This window comes from Strix aluco, chromosome 20 (genome assembly GCF_031877795.1).
Source record: "Strix aluco isolate bStrAlu1 chromosome 20, bStrAlu1.hap1, whole genome shotgun sequence".
In the NCBI taxonomy this organism is placed as follows: Eukaryota; Metazoa; Chordata; class Aves; order Strigiformes; family Strigidae; genus Strix; species Strix aluco.
The window spans coordinates 4,317,068-4,336,139 of NC_133950.1; the positions used below are offsets into that span (position 1 = coordinate 4,317,068).

At 44.1% G+C, this 19,072-nt stretch overlaps 1 protein-coding gene across 13 annotated transcripts in view; it reads right to left on the reverse strand.

The window, feature by feature from the left end:
- The window catches only part of EXD3 (exonuclease 3'-5' domain containing 3), a 301,765-nt gene that overhangs the window by 198,323 nt on the left and 84,370 nt on the right, over positions 1-19,072 (reverse strand). For 7 of the 13 annotated variants that reach the window (XM_074846185.1, XM_074846183.1, XM_074846195.1 and 4 more), the window contains exons 4-5: positions 5,355-5,419; positions 1,033-1,203 (exon numbers count right to left, since the gene is read on the reverse strand). In XM_074846185.1, coding sequence (XP_074702286.1) covers positions 1,033-1,203; positions 5,355-5,419 — 236 coding nt within the window. Of the gene's footprint in view, positions 1-1,032; positions 1,204-2,072; positions 2,170-4,741; positions 4,845-5,354; positions 5,420-19,072 lie in introns of all 13 variants that reach the window. The other 6 variants (XM_074846186.1, XM_074846184.1, XM_074846188.1 and 3 more) reach the window with 5 other exon arrangements.

Consider the following 19,072-nt stretch of genomic DNA (forward strand, 5'->3'; position numbering starts at 1 on the left):
GCGGGATAATTCTGGAAAAGGCATATGGCCTTGTGCAAAAGTAAAATATGAAACTGGAAAAATGCCCTCTTTTACTAGCACAGCTATTTAGAAATTCTCCCCTCTAGTTCCCAGCAGAAAATCTTTGAATCCAGCAGCTCCCCTCAGGGTGATCTCACCTACCAGGCATAAGAATTAAATTTTCATTCTCAGGCTTGCTCCTGGGTGCAAGCAGGGGAGAAAAAGCAAAAGCATCGTCAAAAGCTGCACAGATACAAGTATTAATCCTTGTGTTCCTACACGATCATTCTCTTATGACACAGGAATTTCAGTGCCAGTAGCCCTTCACTGCACTTTGCAGACACTGTAATGGCAGAACCCAACTTCGAGAAAGAGCCATTTGGAAAAATGGGAAATGAAACAACACAAATATAAAAGTATCTTGCTGTTCAGAGCCAAAAAGAGAAAATCTCAGTAGGTTGGAGTATATGAAGGCATAAGGAATAGTAAACATTAGGACGTATAATCTGATGACCCAACATTACAAACGATTATTCAGCTGCTGAAAAGTCATACTGTTACCATTTTCTGCATTCCTGATGATAAAAGCTCCCCACCATATGGCAGGAGTTAAGCAACCGTACAGTAACTGGCTTCTATTTGCAGAACTGGAAGAATATGCAGAGTAGATTACTGCAATTGGTTTTATCCTGACAGCAGGGATGTGAGTTCCAGTGGGAAAGCCTCCAGCCCGGCAAAGGCTGCAAGATCAACGCTTGATCAAAGTGGTTTGATCTGGAAAGATGGAAATCCCAGCTTGGAAGGGGAAACAGCTCTCGCATCACAGCTTCTAATATTATTTCATTTTCAGGCCAGCATACAACAGATAACAACATCTCAGTTCAACTTTCACACCTTGCCACACCGTGCTTGCACAAGACTACAGAGAAGGTGCCGGACTACGGAATAAAGTGAAACTGGGGACACTTGAGGGACATTAAAATCAATTGCCCTCTCCTTTCTCCCGGCTCTCTTGCTCTCTCTTTTTCTAACCTGTTGAACAGCAGGATGCTCTTTTATCCAAAGCTGCAACTCAGTGGTGATGTAATACCCGAGGGAATGCCCTTTCCCCTTCCAATCACTGCTGCTCTCCAGCATGTCCAGGAGTCCTGCCAATGGGTCCTCCAGTCCTGCAAAGCCCCGCCTGATTTCTTCCTTGAGCTGCTGAGATACAAAAACACATTGTCATGTACAAAAAGATTAGTGAATCCTCCCTTCCCCCAGCTGAACACAAAGCTTTATTTTTTTTAATTTAATCTATTCAGAGAGGTAACTGTTGCTATTCAGCCACCATCCGCGCCTCCAGTGACTTTTCATGTCATTACAGATTCCTTCATGGCTCACTGCACCTCAAACCCAATGGGAAAAGCAGCAATTGTCCACACTAATTATCCCATAAAGACAGAGAAGTTGTTCTGTGGGGCAGACAAAGGGGCTTGGGATTTGGGGGAGGGGAAGAAAAGAAGTGAGCTGGAGACAGGGGTGTTACTAGGAAAATGGCAATATTGAAGGTAGATAACTGGGCTCAAAAACCTACTCATCTTCTAACAGACAAGTAATAAAGCATATAAACACCTCCTCCTCATTCTTGTACCACAAGCTTCCATATTTGACCTTATACCCACTTCAGCCACGATGGCACAATGCTCCTCACCGTAACAGGAATATTTGGGAGTAACAAAATAGTTTGGATTTTACACACAAGATTAAAAAGAAAAATATCAGACTTCAAACTCTGTCAGATTGCCATCCTGCAAATCTATGCTCCTTTCCTCCAAACCTACCGAGCAGGGTATTTTCTATCAACCACCTCCTGCCACTGCACCTCAGGCACTGCACACCTCTAAAGGCCGTACGAAGGGGCTCGGAACATGGGAAAACTCCACTCCATAAATCTTTGGAATCCCAGGGTGATGTGTTTAGAAATGTGAAGGAATTGGACACTCACTTTGTGAATGTTAATAGGCTACTTACTACCCATCTGGTAGAAGTGATAAATTAGCAGTACTGAGCAATATCCTTATAATGTTTACATTAGAAGTAGTTTCCAAGGAGCTCAGAGGGTTGGCAGGGTGAAGAAGCGGCATCCTTCAGTACCCACACAGGACCTTTCACCGCACGGTACATGTACTGGCGTGGAGCAAGGCAAAAGCAGAGACAGAAAACAAGAAATCACTAAGAGCAGCTGCTCTCTTTCTTTTCTGGCTAAAAAGCAAAATCCAAAAGATGCTCATTCCCGCCTGCAGCCAGCACTTGTAATTTACTGTATATGATGGTCCAAGTCGTAGCTTCCAATGGAAACAACATAAAGTTCGAAGAACGACACGGAAAACAAAAGAAAATCTACAGAAAATTTGCCAATAAATTTGTTCTTTTTTATTCATCGACAATATTTACTGGAAGACGGTTATTTTCCATAGTGTCTTTCATGTCTGGAAAAACCACAAAACCTACCATTTATGACACAAACTGTTCCTTTCTCACTAGATTATCAAATGCCGTATGAAAAAGCTGATGACTAACAAAGATGTGACTTTAGATAACAGATTTCTCCCTGTAAGTATTCTTCCCTGTGGCAAGAATTCGCAATGTTAAACACAGGGCTCCAACTTCACGGCGAGATTCAGCAGAAGGAAAAGGCAAGCTCTTATCCAACCACAAATATCCAACACAACAGCCAAAGGAAAACAAAGCAACTCGCCAACTAAATTGCACTGTTTATAAATGGCCTCTCATTTTTTCTTTTTTTCCCCCCAAAGTCCCACTTCAGCACATTTAGACTGAACAAGAGCTTTCACCACAGTGCTCAGCTCCTCCTCGGGCTGGAGTCAGAGTGCGGGCTTTGGAAGGATGGGCTCCAGCAGACACCAGGTCCTGCGAGAGCACAAGCCTGCTTTCACACGCAGGGCATCTCCAAACCCTGACACAGCTGCCAGGAGCACTAACTCGTGCTGGTAACTGACTGGTACCTAGACTGAGTCTTGACTTCGTACCAGTTAGACTTTGACAAGCAGGGGAAAAGTCTTCTTCAAAACTTCCTAGCAATCTGAAGACTTCAACTATGGTATGTATGGTTTGAGGGGGAAAAAAAACAAAGGAGAAAAAGGCACGAGACACCTAAATCAAGAGAGGACAGAGTGCTGTGCTGCCTGCCTCATCTCTCTGCCAGAGAAGGATTCCTCTCAAACATGTAATTGCCATTTTCATTTTCAATTGATTCCCATGGCAGGGAATGCTCCTTGGGGGATTTCTACAGCCTGACAGATCATGGGAATAGGAAAATTTTGCTGATGCTCATACTACACTTCATTCAGTTTTGGTCCCTTATTTCTAGTTACACAGCTCAAGGCAGTCTGCTGATGCTTCTTGGTTATTCCAGAACTGTCCAACTATGTAGGAAGTGACCATTTCTTATAGCCATGTTCCAGAACTGAAGTCATGCCATGGACAGATACCCTCCTTCTGTTCATGGTCACTGATTTGAGACCAACGGGCCAATTCACACTAGTTAATAGACCGTCTTGACTTACATTCACACACAGAGAAAGGCAAAGCAGCTCCCTGCCATTTAAATGTCAATGGAGCAGACTGAGTTGTATTTAAGTCAACTTCCTTCATTTATCTGAACTGGACAGTTGGGTGGAAGCAGCAGCACCACACACCCTGAGCTGTGCACAGAGGGCAGGGCAGCAGCGGCCCCTGAAGAAAGCGTCTACACTTGGTGTGGATGTGCTGCAGGACTGAAGGGTGGCGATGCCACCCTCGGATGGATCAGCCCATCTCAGTGACAGTGTGACGGGCACGGATCAGAAACCATTGGGGACATTCGTGCTGCGCTCCTCACCTTAGAGGCAGCTGCTGCTGTGCCACCACCCGGTCCCACCACAGCCCTCCTCATCTCTCTAAAAAAGTCCTCCTCGTGGTTCAGAAACGCATCCTCCAGGTTCAGGAACAGGCGTCTGCCCATGCCCGCAGCCACGCAGTGCTGCCTGAAGGGTGAGCCCAACAGGGACAGACCTGCCCCACCGGGAAGCTGCAGCCTGCACGCTCTGCAAAAACACGCATCTCCCTGGGATCACCATTCCAGAAACAACAAACTGAATAAACGGAGCTGCAAGTGTGACTCATGGGGATTCTCAAGCTTTTCCACCCTCAGCAGGAAAGCTGTGGTGCTGTCTGCCCAAGGACACATCGATGGGAAGCTTTGTCTTTTTCAGAGTATTTTTCTTCACAATCCACACACATCCCAGGGTACACAGTACAGAAATTTTGATGATTACTCTTTCCTATTGTTGTTGTGTGGGATTAACCGCCTTCAAGACCTAACAAATAATATTTTTTTTCCTCCAACTCTAACAAAACTTGATAGAAAGCTCAAGGCTTCAGAGTTGCTGAGCTCAAGTCTATGTCGGTGACTGACCATTTGGAAAGGCACCTCTCACACTGTGTTTCCAGTTGTTTAATTATTCCGGCTGGGAACCACAGACTATCAGTAATGGAAAGTCTAAGTGTGGCAGACAAGGACAATGACTAAACACTCCAGACACCTAGGATGGAGCACGTACACCGAGGTACTCAGCCACGCCGGACACATTCCACGTGGCTATGTGGTGAGCTGCATGTTTTGGGGTCTTTTAGAAACAAAAAAAATCTTGGCTATGAACCTGCCTGAACAATGCAGAGTTAAACATGGGAAACTCACCACTAAGCTGATGCATCTAGTGTTTTTGCTAGTTTTCAAGCTCCCAAATTTAGATGTATATTTTACTCCGTATGAGAAATCTCCATGTAGAGCCCATAGGGTGCTGTATAAAAATATAGCACTAATTTTAGACAGGCAGTGTAAATTGCATTCACCACTCTAAAAGGCAAAACCAAACCAAATCAGAAAAAATAGTAAAAATACTTTGAATACGAAGGCTTTGATATCATTCCACTTGGCAAAGAGCACTTTTCTACTGACTTCAACCCTCATTTTTTCAGCTACTAGAAATATTCTTCCCCCTCCCCCAAAAGATCCTCCATTGAAGGGACAAAAAAAGTGTTTAAAAGAAAACAAAAGCAACTTTGATTTTTTTCCCTCTGTAACTCAGGCCTGTAAACTTCAGCTCTTTTATATGAGCCCCTGAGCTGCTTCACATCACACAGAGCTACCTTTTCTTTTCACTTCTTGCTGCAAATGCATAGGCTCTTCCCCTGTGTGCTAGAACTGAAAGCAATCATAAAGAATTGCAGGTCTGACCTAAGCGTTCTGCGTCTGGACATGCTCTGCATGCAGTTATTAACTGCAGCGTGGAGGGGAGGCTCAGCCTTACCTTCTTCATCTCTTTCTTTGTCCAGAGAAGCTGAAGGGTTTTCAGCAATAGGAGTGGGTCCTGGCCTGGAGGAGGGGGAAGAAAGAGAGAAGGAGAGAGAGAAAAGAAGGGAGAAAAACAAAACAAAACAGATTTATTGGCTCTGTACAGGCAGCCCAGACACACTGGTGCATTGTTTCACCGAAGAGAAATCAGCTACTCCATGCCACTGTGTTTGAAACCACCAACCTTCCAACTGTCAGTCAGGATTAAAGTGCTAAAATCCCTCGCTCTGAAATCCTAACAAAATAACAGACATCATCCATGCATGGCTTTAACTAAACACCCACACGGGCTCAAATACTGAAAAGCTGTACTGGTGCATTTACAACTAAATCATGCTGCTGCTGCGCATCAAATACATCCCCACTGGTCTCCCCATCACTCCCCCTCTTAATATTAAACCAAAATGGTCCTGCAAGAGAAAGCATCTTGCACAGGTTGGAAAGGATTATCAACACACTAATTTTTAATGAAATGGCTCTAAAGTGTTAATCTCATCGCAACCTGTGGATGGAAGATGTGAGTGGGTGAGTTTATGGGAAGATCAGCCTCTGTTTGCTTGGCAAGCGCAGGGCAGCCTTTGTGTGCCGGAGAGCCCAGCCTGCCCGCGCTCCGGCTGGGCTCTGACATGATTCGGGCAAGACGGTGTCTGAGGACGAGGAAAGATGAAATGCTGTTGTGATTAGTGGCAAGGCTGAAAAGAGAGTGATCAGTTATTTCAAAAGAAGTCACCTGGAATTTTTCTGGTTTACTTTTCACCTAGTTATCTGAGAACTTGTGCATTCAGTTGTGATTTTGTATCTATTATCATTCATCATACCAGTATTATTACACCATTATTCATCATACCAGCATTTCTGAATCAAACCTTTAGGAATACTTCATTTTAAAAGCAGTAACATTTTTGATATCTGGTTTTACTTAATTCACAATCATTTACTTGTGAAACTATGACTCAGAATATTCTGAATGAAAATCTTCTACTGCATCAACAGTTTAAATGCGAAGAATGAATTTAAACATCTGAACGAGTTCTCCAAAAACCCTCTGTGTATATTTAGTGCACCTCCTCTTATGTTTTCATAAAGCCAAAAGAAAAATGTTAAACTGAAAAGGCAACATCCTTTAAATCACCTTCTGTGTTCCACAGTTCTTAAATAGCTCATTTCCAAATGCTAGATTTCTTGCTTAGTATCCCATCTCACTTCATATTTCAGGTCACAAAAAGCTACTTCAACTGTGAAAAGCTCCACCTCATCCAACTAAACTCTGAAGAACTGCATTTATAAAATATTTTAAGTAGCAAGCTGATCACTGGTCGAGCCAAGAGAATGATAGTATTCCCATTATCCACTAACCTCTGGGAAACATCAGCCAAATTAAAAATGCCACATTTACAATTCATAAGATAATATTTTCTCTCATCTCTGGTTGTTCTGAAATCTTGAACTCTCCAAACACTGGCTGTTCTCAGCTACTGCTTCTCCTTTGGAAAAAGAAAAGCGTCTTTTTACAACAAAACAGAAGAAAATCCGGATCGCTTCTCCCCACAAAATTAGCAACTAACAGTCAAATTCAGCCCATGTGTGTGTGCATGCATATATACACACTCCCTCTTGGCCTGACTCCCAAAGAAATTTATACACACAGGAAAAAAATTAGAATGCGACCCAGTGTGTAACCAAATACACTGTAAATCTGAACTGTAATTAATGCAGTGAACAAGCTGGAATGATACAGGAAATGAGAGCAGTTAGGAAAGCAGTGTTTCACTTCAGATACAGCCAATAATTCAACTTGTTAAAAAGCTTTCTAAACCTCAATCAACAAAACAAGCCCTTTTCTTACGTGACTTTTTCCTACCTTACCTCCTTGTAACTGAAATCTGATCTCACCGTTTTTTCAATACATAGACAGATGAAAACCATCTCTCCAGTCAATTTTAAACGACTCAGCATGTTGCCAGCATGCCACTGTGCAAGCACGGGTAAGTAGGAAGCAACCTTCCCCCTCCCCAAACCCTGGAAGTGAACGCACCCATAATGTAGTGATTTCCCTGAAACGTCTCGGGGCGCCGCCGAGCCCCGCTGTGGGGCAGCCAGGCCAGGCCAGGCGGGCGGCGGTGGAGGCCAGTGCCCAACTGCTGCGGCAGGAGAAGGTCAACCACGGGGAGAGCAACCACCTGCCTTCTGGCATGACCTGCCCAAACATTTTGCTCTCTGTTCAGTCTGTGCAATTCCCACTGAATTCTCCAGAATGGGGATTGAACAAGGCGAGAAAACACTGAGACGCTAACGGCGGTATGCTGGTGTCGGAACAGTGCTGCTTCCCTCCTTACCTGGTAAAGCCTTGTAGGTAGCTAAGGATGAAACTAGGCAGAGGTTAAACACACCAAATAACCCACAAGCAGGCACTCCTAGAGCCAAACATAAACCAGACAACAAAGCAACATTATGCTTTTGTTCCACCAGAGTGGAAAGACGCTGCGGTTCATGTTGGATCTTGAGCTATTTTATCTAGCTACCCTCCAGCTAGGACAGAAGATGTAAATGTGAAGGTCCACATCATTCTGGCTCCCGAAAGAAATGTACAATTCATCCTTTCTTTCTCCTGCAAGACCTCTTTGGGGGACTGGCCTCCTCGTGGTTCTCCTGGCACCACTAAAGAGTGAAAAATTAGTGCCTTTGGCAGGGATGCTCGAGCAATAACAGTACTGTTATGTTCCAGTTGGACTACCAGATGGGTTCCTGCTCATCTGAGAAGGAACCAGAGAAGCAGCAGGAAACTAATGCCAGGATATCCAAGGAAAAATGACAGGACCGTACAAGGAGTTTCATAAATCTTCCAGAACAAATCTGGAGAGCAGACAATTGCTCAACACAAAAGGGAGAGAGGGAGAAATATAAGGGAAGGAAGAACAAAGCAAAGTGACTGAAAAACCCATAGTCATAACTGAACCACAAGTGCATCTGGGCCCAACTCAGGGGGCAAGAACAGGAAAATTCTGGAGTGACCTCCAGACACTGTAGTAGGAGAAAGGAGCAGCAATTACTAAGATACACATAGTAAACTAGTGACAGAACAGTGCCTGGAAAGGTCACAGAGGCCAGAAAAATGCCCTCATGTGTCACACCAAGAACATCCAGAATCTCCAGTTCTAAAGAAAAGTTAAATTCTGCAGAGACTTCTACACACTGAAGAGATATCCAGCTATTAGCAAGTGTCATTCAATGAGCAAAACAAACAAAACAAGCATGAGGCCATGTAAAACAGCCTAAAAACCCAGTGGGGCAAGTAGGAGAGCATCAGCTGTCTTTGCTCCCAGCTGTGAGCAGCCAAGGATGGCCAGGTCTACCACGCTGGAGAGGCCGAGACGTGTCCCAGGCAGCTGATCCCATTCAGTTCCTTGATGAAGCTCGAAGAGAAAGTGCTCAGTCTGATATTGATCCTTCACAGCTCCAAAAATGGGGGTTGCAAGCCATGAAATCCCCAGCAAAGCTTCACCAAAACGAGGTGGTAGCACTTCGGGGGACATTTCCAAAAGACACATCTGCACCCACTCCATCAAGACACAAATGACCATCTGACAGTTTCTCCAAATAGTACACTCTTGTTTTAAAAATTTTGACATTAATCTATTTCCTTTCAACATTTTTTATTCTGAAAATAAATTTCCTCTGCCCTGAATCTGGTACCAAAATTGAAGGAGATGGTAAATCAAATGTCTTCCAGTTCTCAATATCTGTGGTTACGTTTCAAAACCATATAAACCACAAGGCTTACATTTTTGAGTTAGAAAAGTGCCTTTGAGGAAAGCCATAAACTACTTTCTGTTCATTCTCTCCTTTTCGTTTGGGCCTACATCACTCAAAACCTGCTGTGATCATGACAAAAGCAGTGCCCGCAGGCTGCTGAGGTAAAGCAGTGGTTTTGCTATTGCGTCCTTGCAAAATTCTGCTGCATTATTCACCGGTTCTGCTGAAACGCCCTGGAAAGAGAAACCCACTTTCTGACTGAGGCTCCTTGTGTGTCTTGCATGGGGAAAGTGAAACATCCAACCCCAGAGGAGGAATTTACCAATGAAAAAAATCTCTCAACACTTTTTCTTTGTGTCAAAAGCCATTAAATACCCCATGGCCCAAGACCTAGAAGAATTACAGTCAACTAATTAAAAGATACAGAATGAAAAAAAATAAAAAAGCAACCCCAAAAAAGGAGGCTAATGTGACCGAAATGCAGGCTCACATCCCCCAAACAGTCAATTACAGTTGAAACTCATGGACAGAAAAGGTCAAGAACGAAATTCTAATGGTTAAGTCCTCTTTAGGCAGACAGCTTATACCTCTGCCTTGGAAATTAACAGGATTTTAATAAATGTTTAATGGAATATATAACAAATCCAACCCACCCAGTAAACAAATCAGCGAGTTTTTACTATTATCTATTGTTTTGTGTGCCTTCTGCCTCAATACATCCCTGAAATCTGTCCTCTGTGAAAACTCCTGTTCATCTCAACAAGCCTTTGAGATATTTTTCTGAAAGGAAAATACTTCAATGTCACCATAACTGCAGCTAGCCCATTTACACTTAAAAAACTAAAATATATATGTATAAGCAATGGATAAATGGGGGGTGGGTTGGGGAGCAGCTATTCAGCCAACTCCTGTTTCACCAGCATGATGAGTTTACCCAACGCTGTGTAATTTAAATGACATCTGAAAACCAACAAATAGTATGCTATGTGGATTAGGAATTAATCAAAGTCTCTTATCAAAACCTACTTTGTCTCAATTTTTTTCAGAAGTGTCTGTAGTTTACACCAAGCATGTGCTAATTCTGTAGAAGGCTGACAGAGAACAGAAACAAATTACTTTGATGATGTAAAAAATGAACAGATGCATTTTCTAGTGACAAATTTTGAATCTCTAAGAACATGCTGATTTAATTAAAAAGATACAAGATTCCTCGACAGAAACTCACAGATTTTTACACCTTCTAGGTTTTCTTGCTGTGCCTGCTTTTAATGAGCACACGTAACATAAATAAACCTTCCAATCTTGTTTAAGTATTTTTGAGCTTGAGAAAATGATTCCACATGGAGTTTCTCCTAACAATGAGAAATGACATTTAAAAGACAAAGAACAATTTTCGAATATACAGGTATTATGCAAAACACATTGTAAAATTCTAGGTTGTAATTAAAACAAAAAGAGGCAGTTGTCATTGAAACAAAAGATACAATAAAGAAACAAAAGGTAAAGTGCTATATTATTTTAAAATAAGGAGAAAGGCTTCAGAAAAAGCATGTATATGTGAATATGTGAGCGTTAGCTGGCGGGCCATGGTTGTGCCATTCTTCTTTTTTTGGTATCTTTTGGAGTAACTGTTGTGTTTCCATCGTAGGTGTATCCCGTTAAAACATACCCTTCAGCAAGGCTAATGTAACTCTCTTCCTTGATTTCAGAGGGAGGGAAGAGCTAAGGGTAATTAGTGCATCGGAAGCTTCAAAAGACAGAGGTGGGACATGGTTTTTTTAGCTGGTCAGAACTCGATAGATACAATATCTTGAGAAGTGGGTTTGCCAGTATTGCTGCTCCATCCCCCTCGTACCAATCCATTCTCCATTTCTTATTGAGAACACGTGTTCTAAATGACATTTAATGGCATTGCTGTAATTTGCCTGTATTTTTGCAAACAGTGCCAAGGATCGTATTTTCTACTTCACCCGCAATGAAATGCAGCCTCTGTTTGCTTTGCATCTGCGCTGACACAGGAGTACAGCTGAGACAGCCACTGTTTTCTGCAAACCCAAGGTCAGTTTTACCCTGTTCTCATTCAATTCACTTTCTTAATATAAAAGTCACAAACAGTTTTGCTTAATAGACGTGGCACTGTACCAAATAAGTCATAGCTGGGAGTGGAGAGAAGAGGTAAAGAAAAATGGAGTTTTCCACCATAAAGAATCAAAACCCAAACAACTTAGCAAGCAGCTAAGACAACAGAGCTCCAAACTACTGAGCAACGATGGTAAGACCAGTACCAAAGCAAAGGCTTTAGCAGCCCTCTGGCAAGTGCCACATTTGCCCTGCATTCAGAATCACAGAATCACAGAATCATCTTGGTTGGAAAGGACCTTGAAGATCATCCATTCCAACCGTTAACCCAGCACTGACAGATCCCAACTCCACCAGATCCCTCAGCTCTGTGTCGATCCGACTCTTCAACCCCTCCAGGGATGGGGACTCCCCCCCTGCCCTGGGCAGCCCATTCCAACGCCCAACAGCCCCTTCTGCAAAGAAATCCTTCCTAAGAGCCAGTCTGACCCTGCCCTGGCGCAACTTGAGGCCATCACCTCTTGTCTTATCGCTCATTACTTGATTAAAGAGACTCATCCCCCATCTCTGCACCCTCCTTTCAGGGAGTTGCAGAGGGCCATGAGGTCTCCCCTCAGCCTCCTCTTCTCCAGACTAAACCCCCCCAGTTCCCTCAGCCGCTCCCCATCAGACCTGTGCTCCAGACCCTGCACCAGCTCCGTTGCCCTTCTCTGGACATGCTCAAGTAATTCAATGTCCTTTTTGTAGTGAGGGGCCCCCCACACTTCCACGCCCCCAAACACACGCTTCAGTGAGCTCTGGGTCCACCCCTCAGCTGTGGCTGCGGGGCTGGCTCGCGTTTGGCACATGTGAGTGAGTGTCTGTGGGTGCTCCTGGACCACCTGGGGCCCGCTGCCCACAGTATTTCTCCCCAAATTAGCGCCCAACAAATGAGCTCTCAAGGCATGGGGAAATGAGCGTGGACCTGTGCAGGCAGCGCACCCTGCGCATCCATTATGTAACAAATGTCCACGTCACCCTCTGATCAGATCTGCAAGTTCACATGAACCAAGGGAGTCTATGGCTCTTGGATACCTTGTCACAGTTAAATTGCCCACAGCTGTCTTAAGGGAGATTGATTTTTTTCAGGAATATCACTCACATTCCAGTAACACCACGACCAGGATGAACTTCCAACGCATCCTTCTGCACCCCTACATGTTACTTTGAAATGTAAACTAGCACCAGCTTGGGGATGGGGAGGATTTTCATTCAAAAGAGTGTCCCCTCCTATTTCAGATGCACCTGCACCAAGGGGGTCAACGGCTCTTTAATATTTTCTCATGGCAGAGCCTGTGTCTTAGGAAAAACAGATATTTCCAGGAACGATAGCAGTTCACTTCCAAGAACACTATGACTAAGGAGTAACCACTCGGTGATTCATGCCAATCTCCACCGACTGCAGTGATGAGACTCCCAGTAAGAATAAAAGGAGCCCAGAGCTCTTTGCTCGCAGGGAAACGCCTCAGGTAGCAGTGTCTGCAGACAGGCAGAGGAATGCTGCCCTGTAAGAGCTTCATCAATTTAAATGTTAATTACATCCCACCACTGAATCCTCCAGTACAAAATTTACAAGAGGATCAGATGTCACAAAACTATTTCATTTCAGAAGCAATAAATTACTCTGCTTTAGCACAATTTCCAGGGCTCCAAAACTCACTCACCATCCCCGCTACCAATTCCTTAACTGCGTCTCCCACAAAAGACAAATATACTTTTAAAATGTGGGTTTAGCTGAATTCAAACAACAAGGAAATGAAGCAACAAGACAGAGAGGGTCCTTCTTTATAAGGTATGTCTGGCTCACTCCAGTCTTTGGCTCGGTTTCCAATTTTAGCTTTCTAATCGACAGAGCTTTGAACTCCACCACACAGAACACTTCACATCTCAGAAGGGAAGTAACCACACACAGCTACCACAGTCTTAAAAACTCCATACACCACACACCTACCCTGTAATTTTAACATTAAAGATTTTGCCTTTTGGGAGGTCTGTGAGTCTAGGTCCACCGAAGGAAAAGCATTTATTACTTGTTCCTTCAGTTCTTCATTCACACATTTGGATTCACCTTCTGCACTAATGCTGCCAGTGGAAGTATCTCCATCAGACAGGACGGAAAAAAAGAGGAAATCTGATGTCATCTACCTGGACTTGGGTAAAGCATTTCACACTGTCCCACAAGACATCCTTGTCTCTAAATAGGACAGATATGGATTTGACAGATGATCCACTCAGTGGATAAGGAATTGGCTGGATGGTCGCACTCAAAGAGTTGCTGTCAATGGCTCGATGTCGAAGTGGAGAGTGGTGATCAGTGGCGTTCCTCAGGGGTCAGTGTTGGGACTGGTGCTGTTTAACATCTTTGTCGGTGATGTGGACAGTGGGATCGAATGCACCCTCTCAGCACGTTCAGCTACGATACAAAGTTGCGTGGCGCTGTCGACTGAAGGGAAGGGATGTGCCATCCCGAGGGACATGGACAGGCTGGAGAGGTGGGCCTGTGCAAACCTCATGGAGTTCAACAAGGCCAAGTGCAAGGTCCTGCACATGGGCCGGGGCAATCCCAAGCACAAATCCAGGCTGGGTGATAACTGAATTGAAAGCAGTCCTGCAGAGAAGGACTTGGGGGTATTGGTGGATGGAAAACTGAATATGAGCCAGCAATGTGCATTCACAGCCCAGAAAGCCAACCGTGTCCTGGGCTGCATCAAGAGAATGTGACCAGCAGGTTGAGGGAGGGGATTCTCCCCCTCTACTCCGTTCTCGTGAGACCCCCCTGCAGTGTGTGTCCAGCTCTGGGGGCACCAACATCAGAAGGACACGGACCTGCTCGAGCGGGACAGAGGAGGCCACGAAGATGCTCGGGGGGCTGGAGCACCTCCCCTGTGAGGACAGGCTGAGAGAGTTGGGGGGGTTCAGCTGGAGAAGAGAAGGCTCCGGGGAGACCTTAGAGCGGCCTTCCAGTACTTAAAGGGGCTACAGGAGAGATGGGGAGGGACTCTTGATCAGGGGGTGTAGGGATAGGATGAGGGGTGAGGGTTTTAAACTGACAGAGGGCAGATTTAGGTTAGATGTAAGGAAGAAATTCTTCCCTGTGAGGGTGGTGAGACACTGGCACAGGTTGCCCAGAGAAGCTGTAGCTGCCCCCTCCCTGGAAGGGTTCAAGGCCAGGTTGGACAGGGCTTTGGGCAACCTGGGCTAGTGGAAGGTGTCCCTGCCCATGGCAGGGGGGTGGAGCTAGGTGATCTTTAAGGTCCCTTCCAACCCAAACCATTCTATGATTTTATGATTAAAAAAAAATCCCCAAACTCAGTAAGTTCCTCACTTGAAATCACCTGATTCTGAACATCAGCTTGTTTTCAGCAGCCAGAATCCTCATTTGACATGAATGGCTCCTTACTTCTCCATTTGTCAACCAGCTGTGACTGTTCTGATACATTTCTTCCAGCCCTGTAATGCCCTTACACCATAGTCATCTACTCCTGCTTGCCAGAGGAGAGGAGATCTGGGTTTCCCCTGCAGTCTTTCTACAGCAGCTGAATCACCCCATGGCTGGAATTGTTACTGAAATAAAGGTGTTCACATCACCTAATGCACTGCCACAAGGTGGTCCAGACAATACTGGGAACTGCAGAACCAGGTTATGTTTTGGTTCCTAGGCTAGACAGAAAAGTCAGGCCAACCTGAAACAATTCCCCCTACCCCAATTCTCTCCCTGTATCAAAAGCAGGGGGAAAGCACTCATATGGGAAGGTTTAGACTGGCTCTTAGGAAGGATTTCTTTCCAGAAGAGATTGTTGGGCGTTGGAATGGGCTTCCCAGGGCAGGGGGGGAGTCCCCATCCCTGGAGGGGTTGAAGAGTCGGGTTGACCCAGCGCTGAGGGATCTGGTGGAGTTGGGAACGGTCAGGGTGAGGTTCATGGTGGGGCTGGAGGAGCTTCAAGGACTTTTCCAACCGAGATGATTCTGACATTCTGTGATTTCAATTCAAATGAGACAGTTGTTTCACTCAGCAGGAAACATTTTGCTTCACTTCAGGGGGGAGGACAGCATCTAGAAGATTATCTTCTGGTTGTTCTTTGCCATCTTTCAGACAGACCTGACTTAATAGAAACATCTAATTCAATTATGTACCTTGCATTTAGGATAGCAAGGTACAGGCCAGCAATTCCTGAATCATAGTCTCAGGTTTTGATCTACCGTATTCATGAGACAGCATGTAATACTCTATCACAGGGTTAGCTCTACTAATTATATTTTCTCTGATATCCTTGCAAAAGCATTTGACTATTCATTCAATGCTGATTTCATGTTTCTCAATTGATTCTTCTAGAGAAAAGCTGGAATTCCTCAGATGCCATTAGCTGAGCCCACCCCTTCACTACGTTAAGCCATACCTTGGTCTATAGTGCTGACTACATCATTATTGAAAAGACAAAATGTAGAGATCAAACCGAAATATGGCTGGAGAATGAGCTGCACAGGCAGAACACTGAGAAAGAGAAACTACCATGCTGGAGAGGAAAAAGGGAAATGAAGAACAGTGGGTAGAGTAAAAGTGTATTGAAAGCAATACAAGTTTTTATAGAAGAAGAATTTGGTTTTTCTCATTGGCAGTAAAAGTCATTCTTTAACTAAGGGCAGAAGAGATCCCTTCCATTCTGAGAAATTTGAGTTATGAAAACATAATAGGAAACCTCACAATTTTGCTAATACATGCTCTATTTCTCAGTGAGTCAGAAGTTCACATTCTTCTAATGCAACCTCCCAACTGAAAACAATCCCCACATTTCAAGCAAAAGAATAATAAAGCACACATATGCTTCTTATAAAAAAATCCTTACAAATAACCATGGCTTTTGTTTTCATAATGGCTAAAATTCAGCATTTCCCCCCCAAAAAACACAGATCAAACAAAATGCACTCTCATTAAAAGAAAAGGCTTGCTTGTCTGAGCAGAACAGCCAGTAACATTTTCCTCTTATTTTCTTAGTGTTTTCTGTCAATGAAGAGAATGGAGAGCTGCTTACCAGACACCGCAGTGTAAGGCAGGCAGGCTCAGTGCACCTCCACCCCTGGGACTCCAAACAAGGACCTTTCTCTCCCCCAGCCCACATCAGCCCCAAGGGGCATCGCATTCCTCTCCCACTCAGTGCACACAGACACCTGAGCAACAACATCTAGGCATGGCACGTGGCACGAGAGCAGAAGATGCCCTTCGGAACTGGTGTCAGCTAAAGAAATAAAAATTAAACCTAACCAAGAAGTTACGCAGCTTTGGGAACATCCTCACACAGTGAGGATCCATCCCTTCCCCTTGCACAGTGGCAAAGGAGAGTATCTCACACCATCGGTCTGAACATGCACGTGGGTCACCACCTCAAGCAAACAGCAGTCATTCTTGGGTACTTACAATACATCCTGGCGTGACAAGAAGCACACCTATTTTTACATAAGTGACAATTCTAAAAATAACACCAAGAAGTTGCTTTCTAGGCAAGTAATGAAATCCGAATTAATAAGAGCCTAAAAGTGTAACCATCATAAACCCTTTGCAAGTAATTGGCAACACTTTCAACGGTTCCCTCATCTGTCAGATGGGCTATAACCTCCGTATCAAGGGTTACTAAGCACCAAGATGACAATACAATCTCTGGCACAGGAGGACTCGGAGTTGCGGACTGATGGGACTTGGGGCACACACCAGAGGGGAGGACAGCAGTGCACTCCCTCATTCTCTTCTGATTTTTTACACCCTCTCCCTACATCTTCACTGCCAGGCACAGCCAGGGAGGTGACTGAAGACACCGAGCTTGGTGGACCCCCATCCTGCTGAAACCACGGCTTGTATTCTTGTGTTCAAACCTATTTAAGCAAAAAACACCGTTTCATCATACAATATTTCTTTTCCTCCAAAAATTCAGCCAAGCTAGTTTTATTTATTTTAGCCATCAGCTCCATGCATTTTTTCAGTGATAAAGAGAAATGGTCTTTGTTCCCATAAAACATCTCCGTGTTGAGGAGGGAAGGGTAAGGAGCGAGTCACCGTGCTCCCAGAAGCACTGACAGCGCTCACTGCTGAGGAATGAGCCATTTCTCACATCCCACTGCCGAGCGCTGGGGCTGTCTTACCACACCTCCGCAAGTCCAGGAACAGAAGGGATCTGTCACAGCCAAGGAACAAGTCACTGTCCCTACACTAAGATAATGGCACTTTCATGGAAACGGAAATTCAGGAGTTTAAAAACAACATTTAAAACAGCACTCCAAAAAACTAACAATTACTTCTTTCAAGCTTATCAATCCTTCAAAGGTGAAGAAAACTAATATTGTCCAGGATAAAAGGGAGAACTTCTTACATACGTCCTTATTTTCTGGCTACTTAGGACCGAGATGGCCAGGAACAGCAGCAGTAGCAGGTCTAGTGGACTGAACTGCAGTTTGGGAAGGAAGCATCAGATGCAGAGCACTGTCATAGAGCTAAAAAGATATATATTTCTTTCCCCTCCAGACATGTCTGGAAATCCCCAAGTTCTAAACCTAAGAACCTTTAACTGTCTCTCCTAAGTAGTTTTCTATGAAGAAAAACAACTGTTAATACTAAAAAGCCATAGAACATGTTTTGAAGCCATCCAACTTTCTTTTTAGAACGGTAACAGTAGTTTGAGTCTTGTTTAAACGCCATTCCCACATTTTCTTCTGCCAGTTCCTCATTTCTGTGTACTTCAGAAGTATCAGCAGATGCTGAATGGGGGCCAGAACCTCTCCCTCTCTGAGGCAGACACGCACGGTCACGTTGCTGACCTCCACCCGTACGGACCAGGCCACCAGGCCCTTTACAGAACCAAAAGTGCTGCAGCTTCACCCCTACCAGCAAGGTGAAAGGCACCAGGGGCATCCTGCTCCTCCTAGCTCCTAAGATTTCTGTTATCTACACAGTTCCATAACTGGTACAGCTGATTCAGATATTTAATATCAGACGTGTAATTTGTTTTTATCTGTGGCTGGATAACCCAATCACCCCAAAAAATCTGTAGGTTACACCTGAGTAACACAGCTTGAGCCTGAAGAATACTTCAGCTTTTCTGCCAGCATTTCAGAAGCATGTTAAAACAACGCTTTCAGTAAAGTAGAAATTTACTTTTTTCTTGTTTTTTTACCCGCTGAGACCACTCAGATCACTGAAGAAAGGCAATCAGGCTCAAGGAAACTTTGTTCTGTAAGTATCCAAATTGTTTTTAAAAACAGAAGTTGAAATAGAAACTTTTACATGTTGAGAGTTCCTGATGTTAACGAAGTATTTAGACCGTGTTTAAGCACACACTAAACCGCACAGCTAAAAACATTTGGTCCACTTTCAGTGCCCCAACACAGAGGCTCAGACCTCAGCTGAAGAAGTCCATGTGTTTTAATCTATCTCAATCAAGTGACACCAATGTTATTTCAGCCAAAGTTTTAAATCTAAATATCTCCTTGAAGGAACTGCTCCATGGATGAAATTCTCACCCAATAAAGCTGACACAAAAATTTCCATACACATTAACTAAGGAAGCATTTTGCTTGGCTTGCATCCACACCCTAACTTTTTATCCCTGTTTTTAATTCATGCTTAATTCTGCTTAAATTAAGGCAAGTTTCACCTAAGTTAGGGTTCATGTGAGCTTTCTATAAAGTTGTGCTATGAAATACTTTAACAAAACATTCAAAAGACACTCCAAAACTCGTGTCACATAGGGGTGATGATGGAAACCCTTTTCTGTCATGTGTTGTGAATTCAGCTAATTTAGTGAAGCACATGAAAGT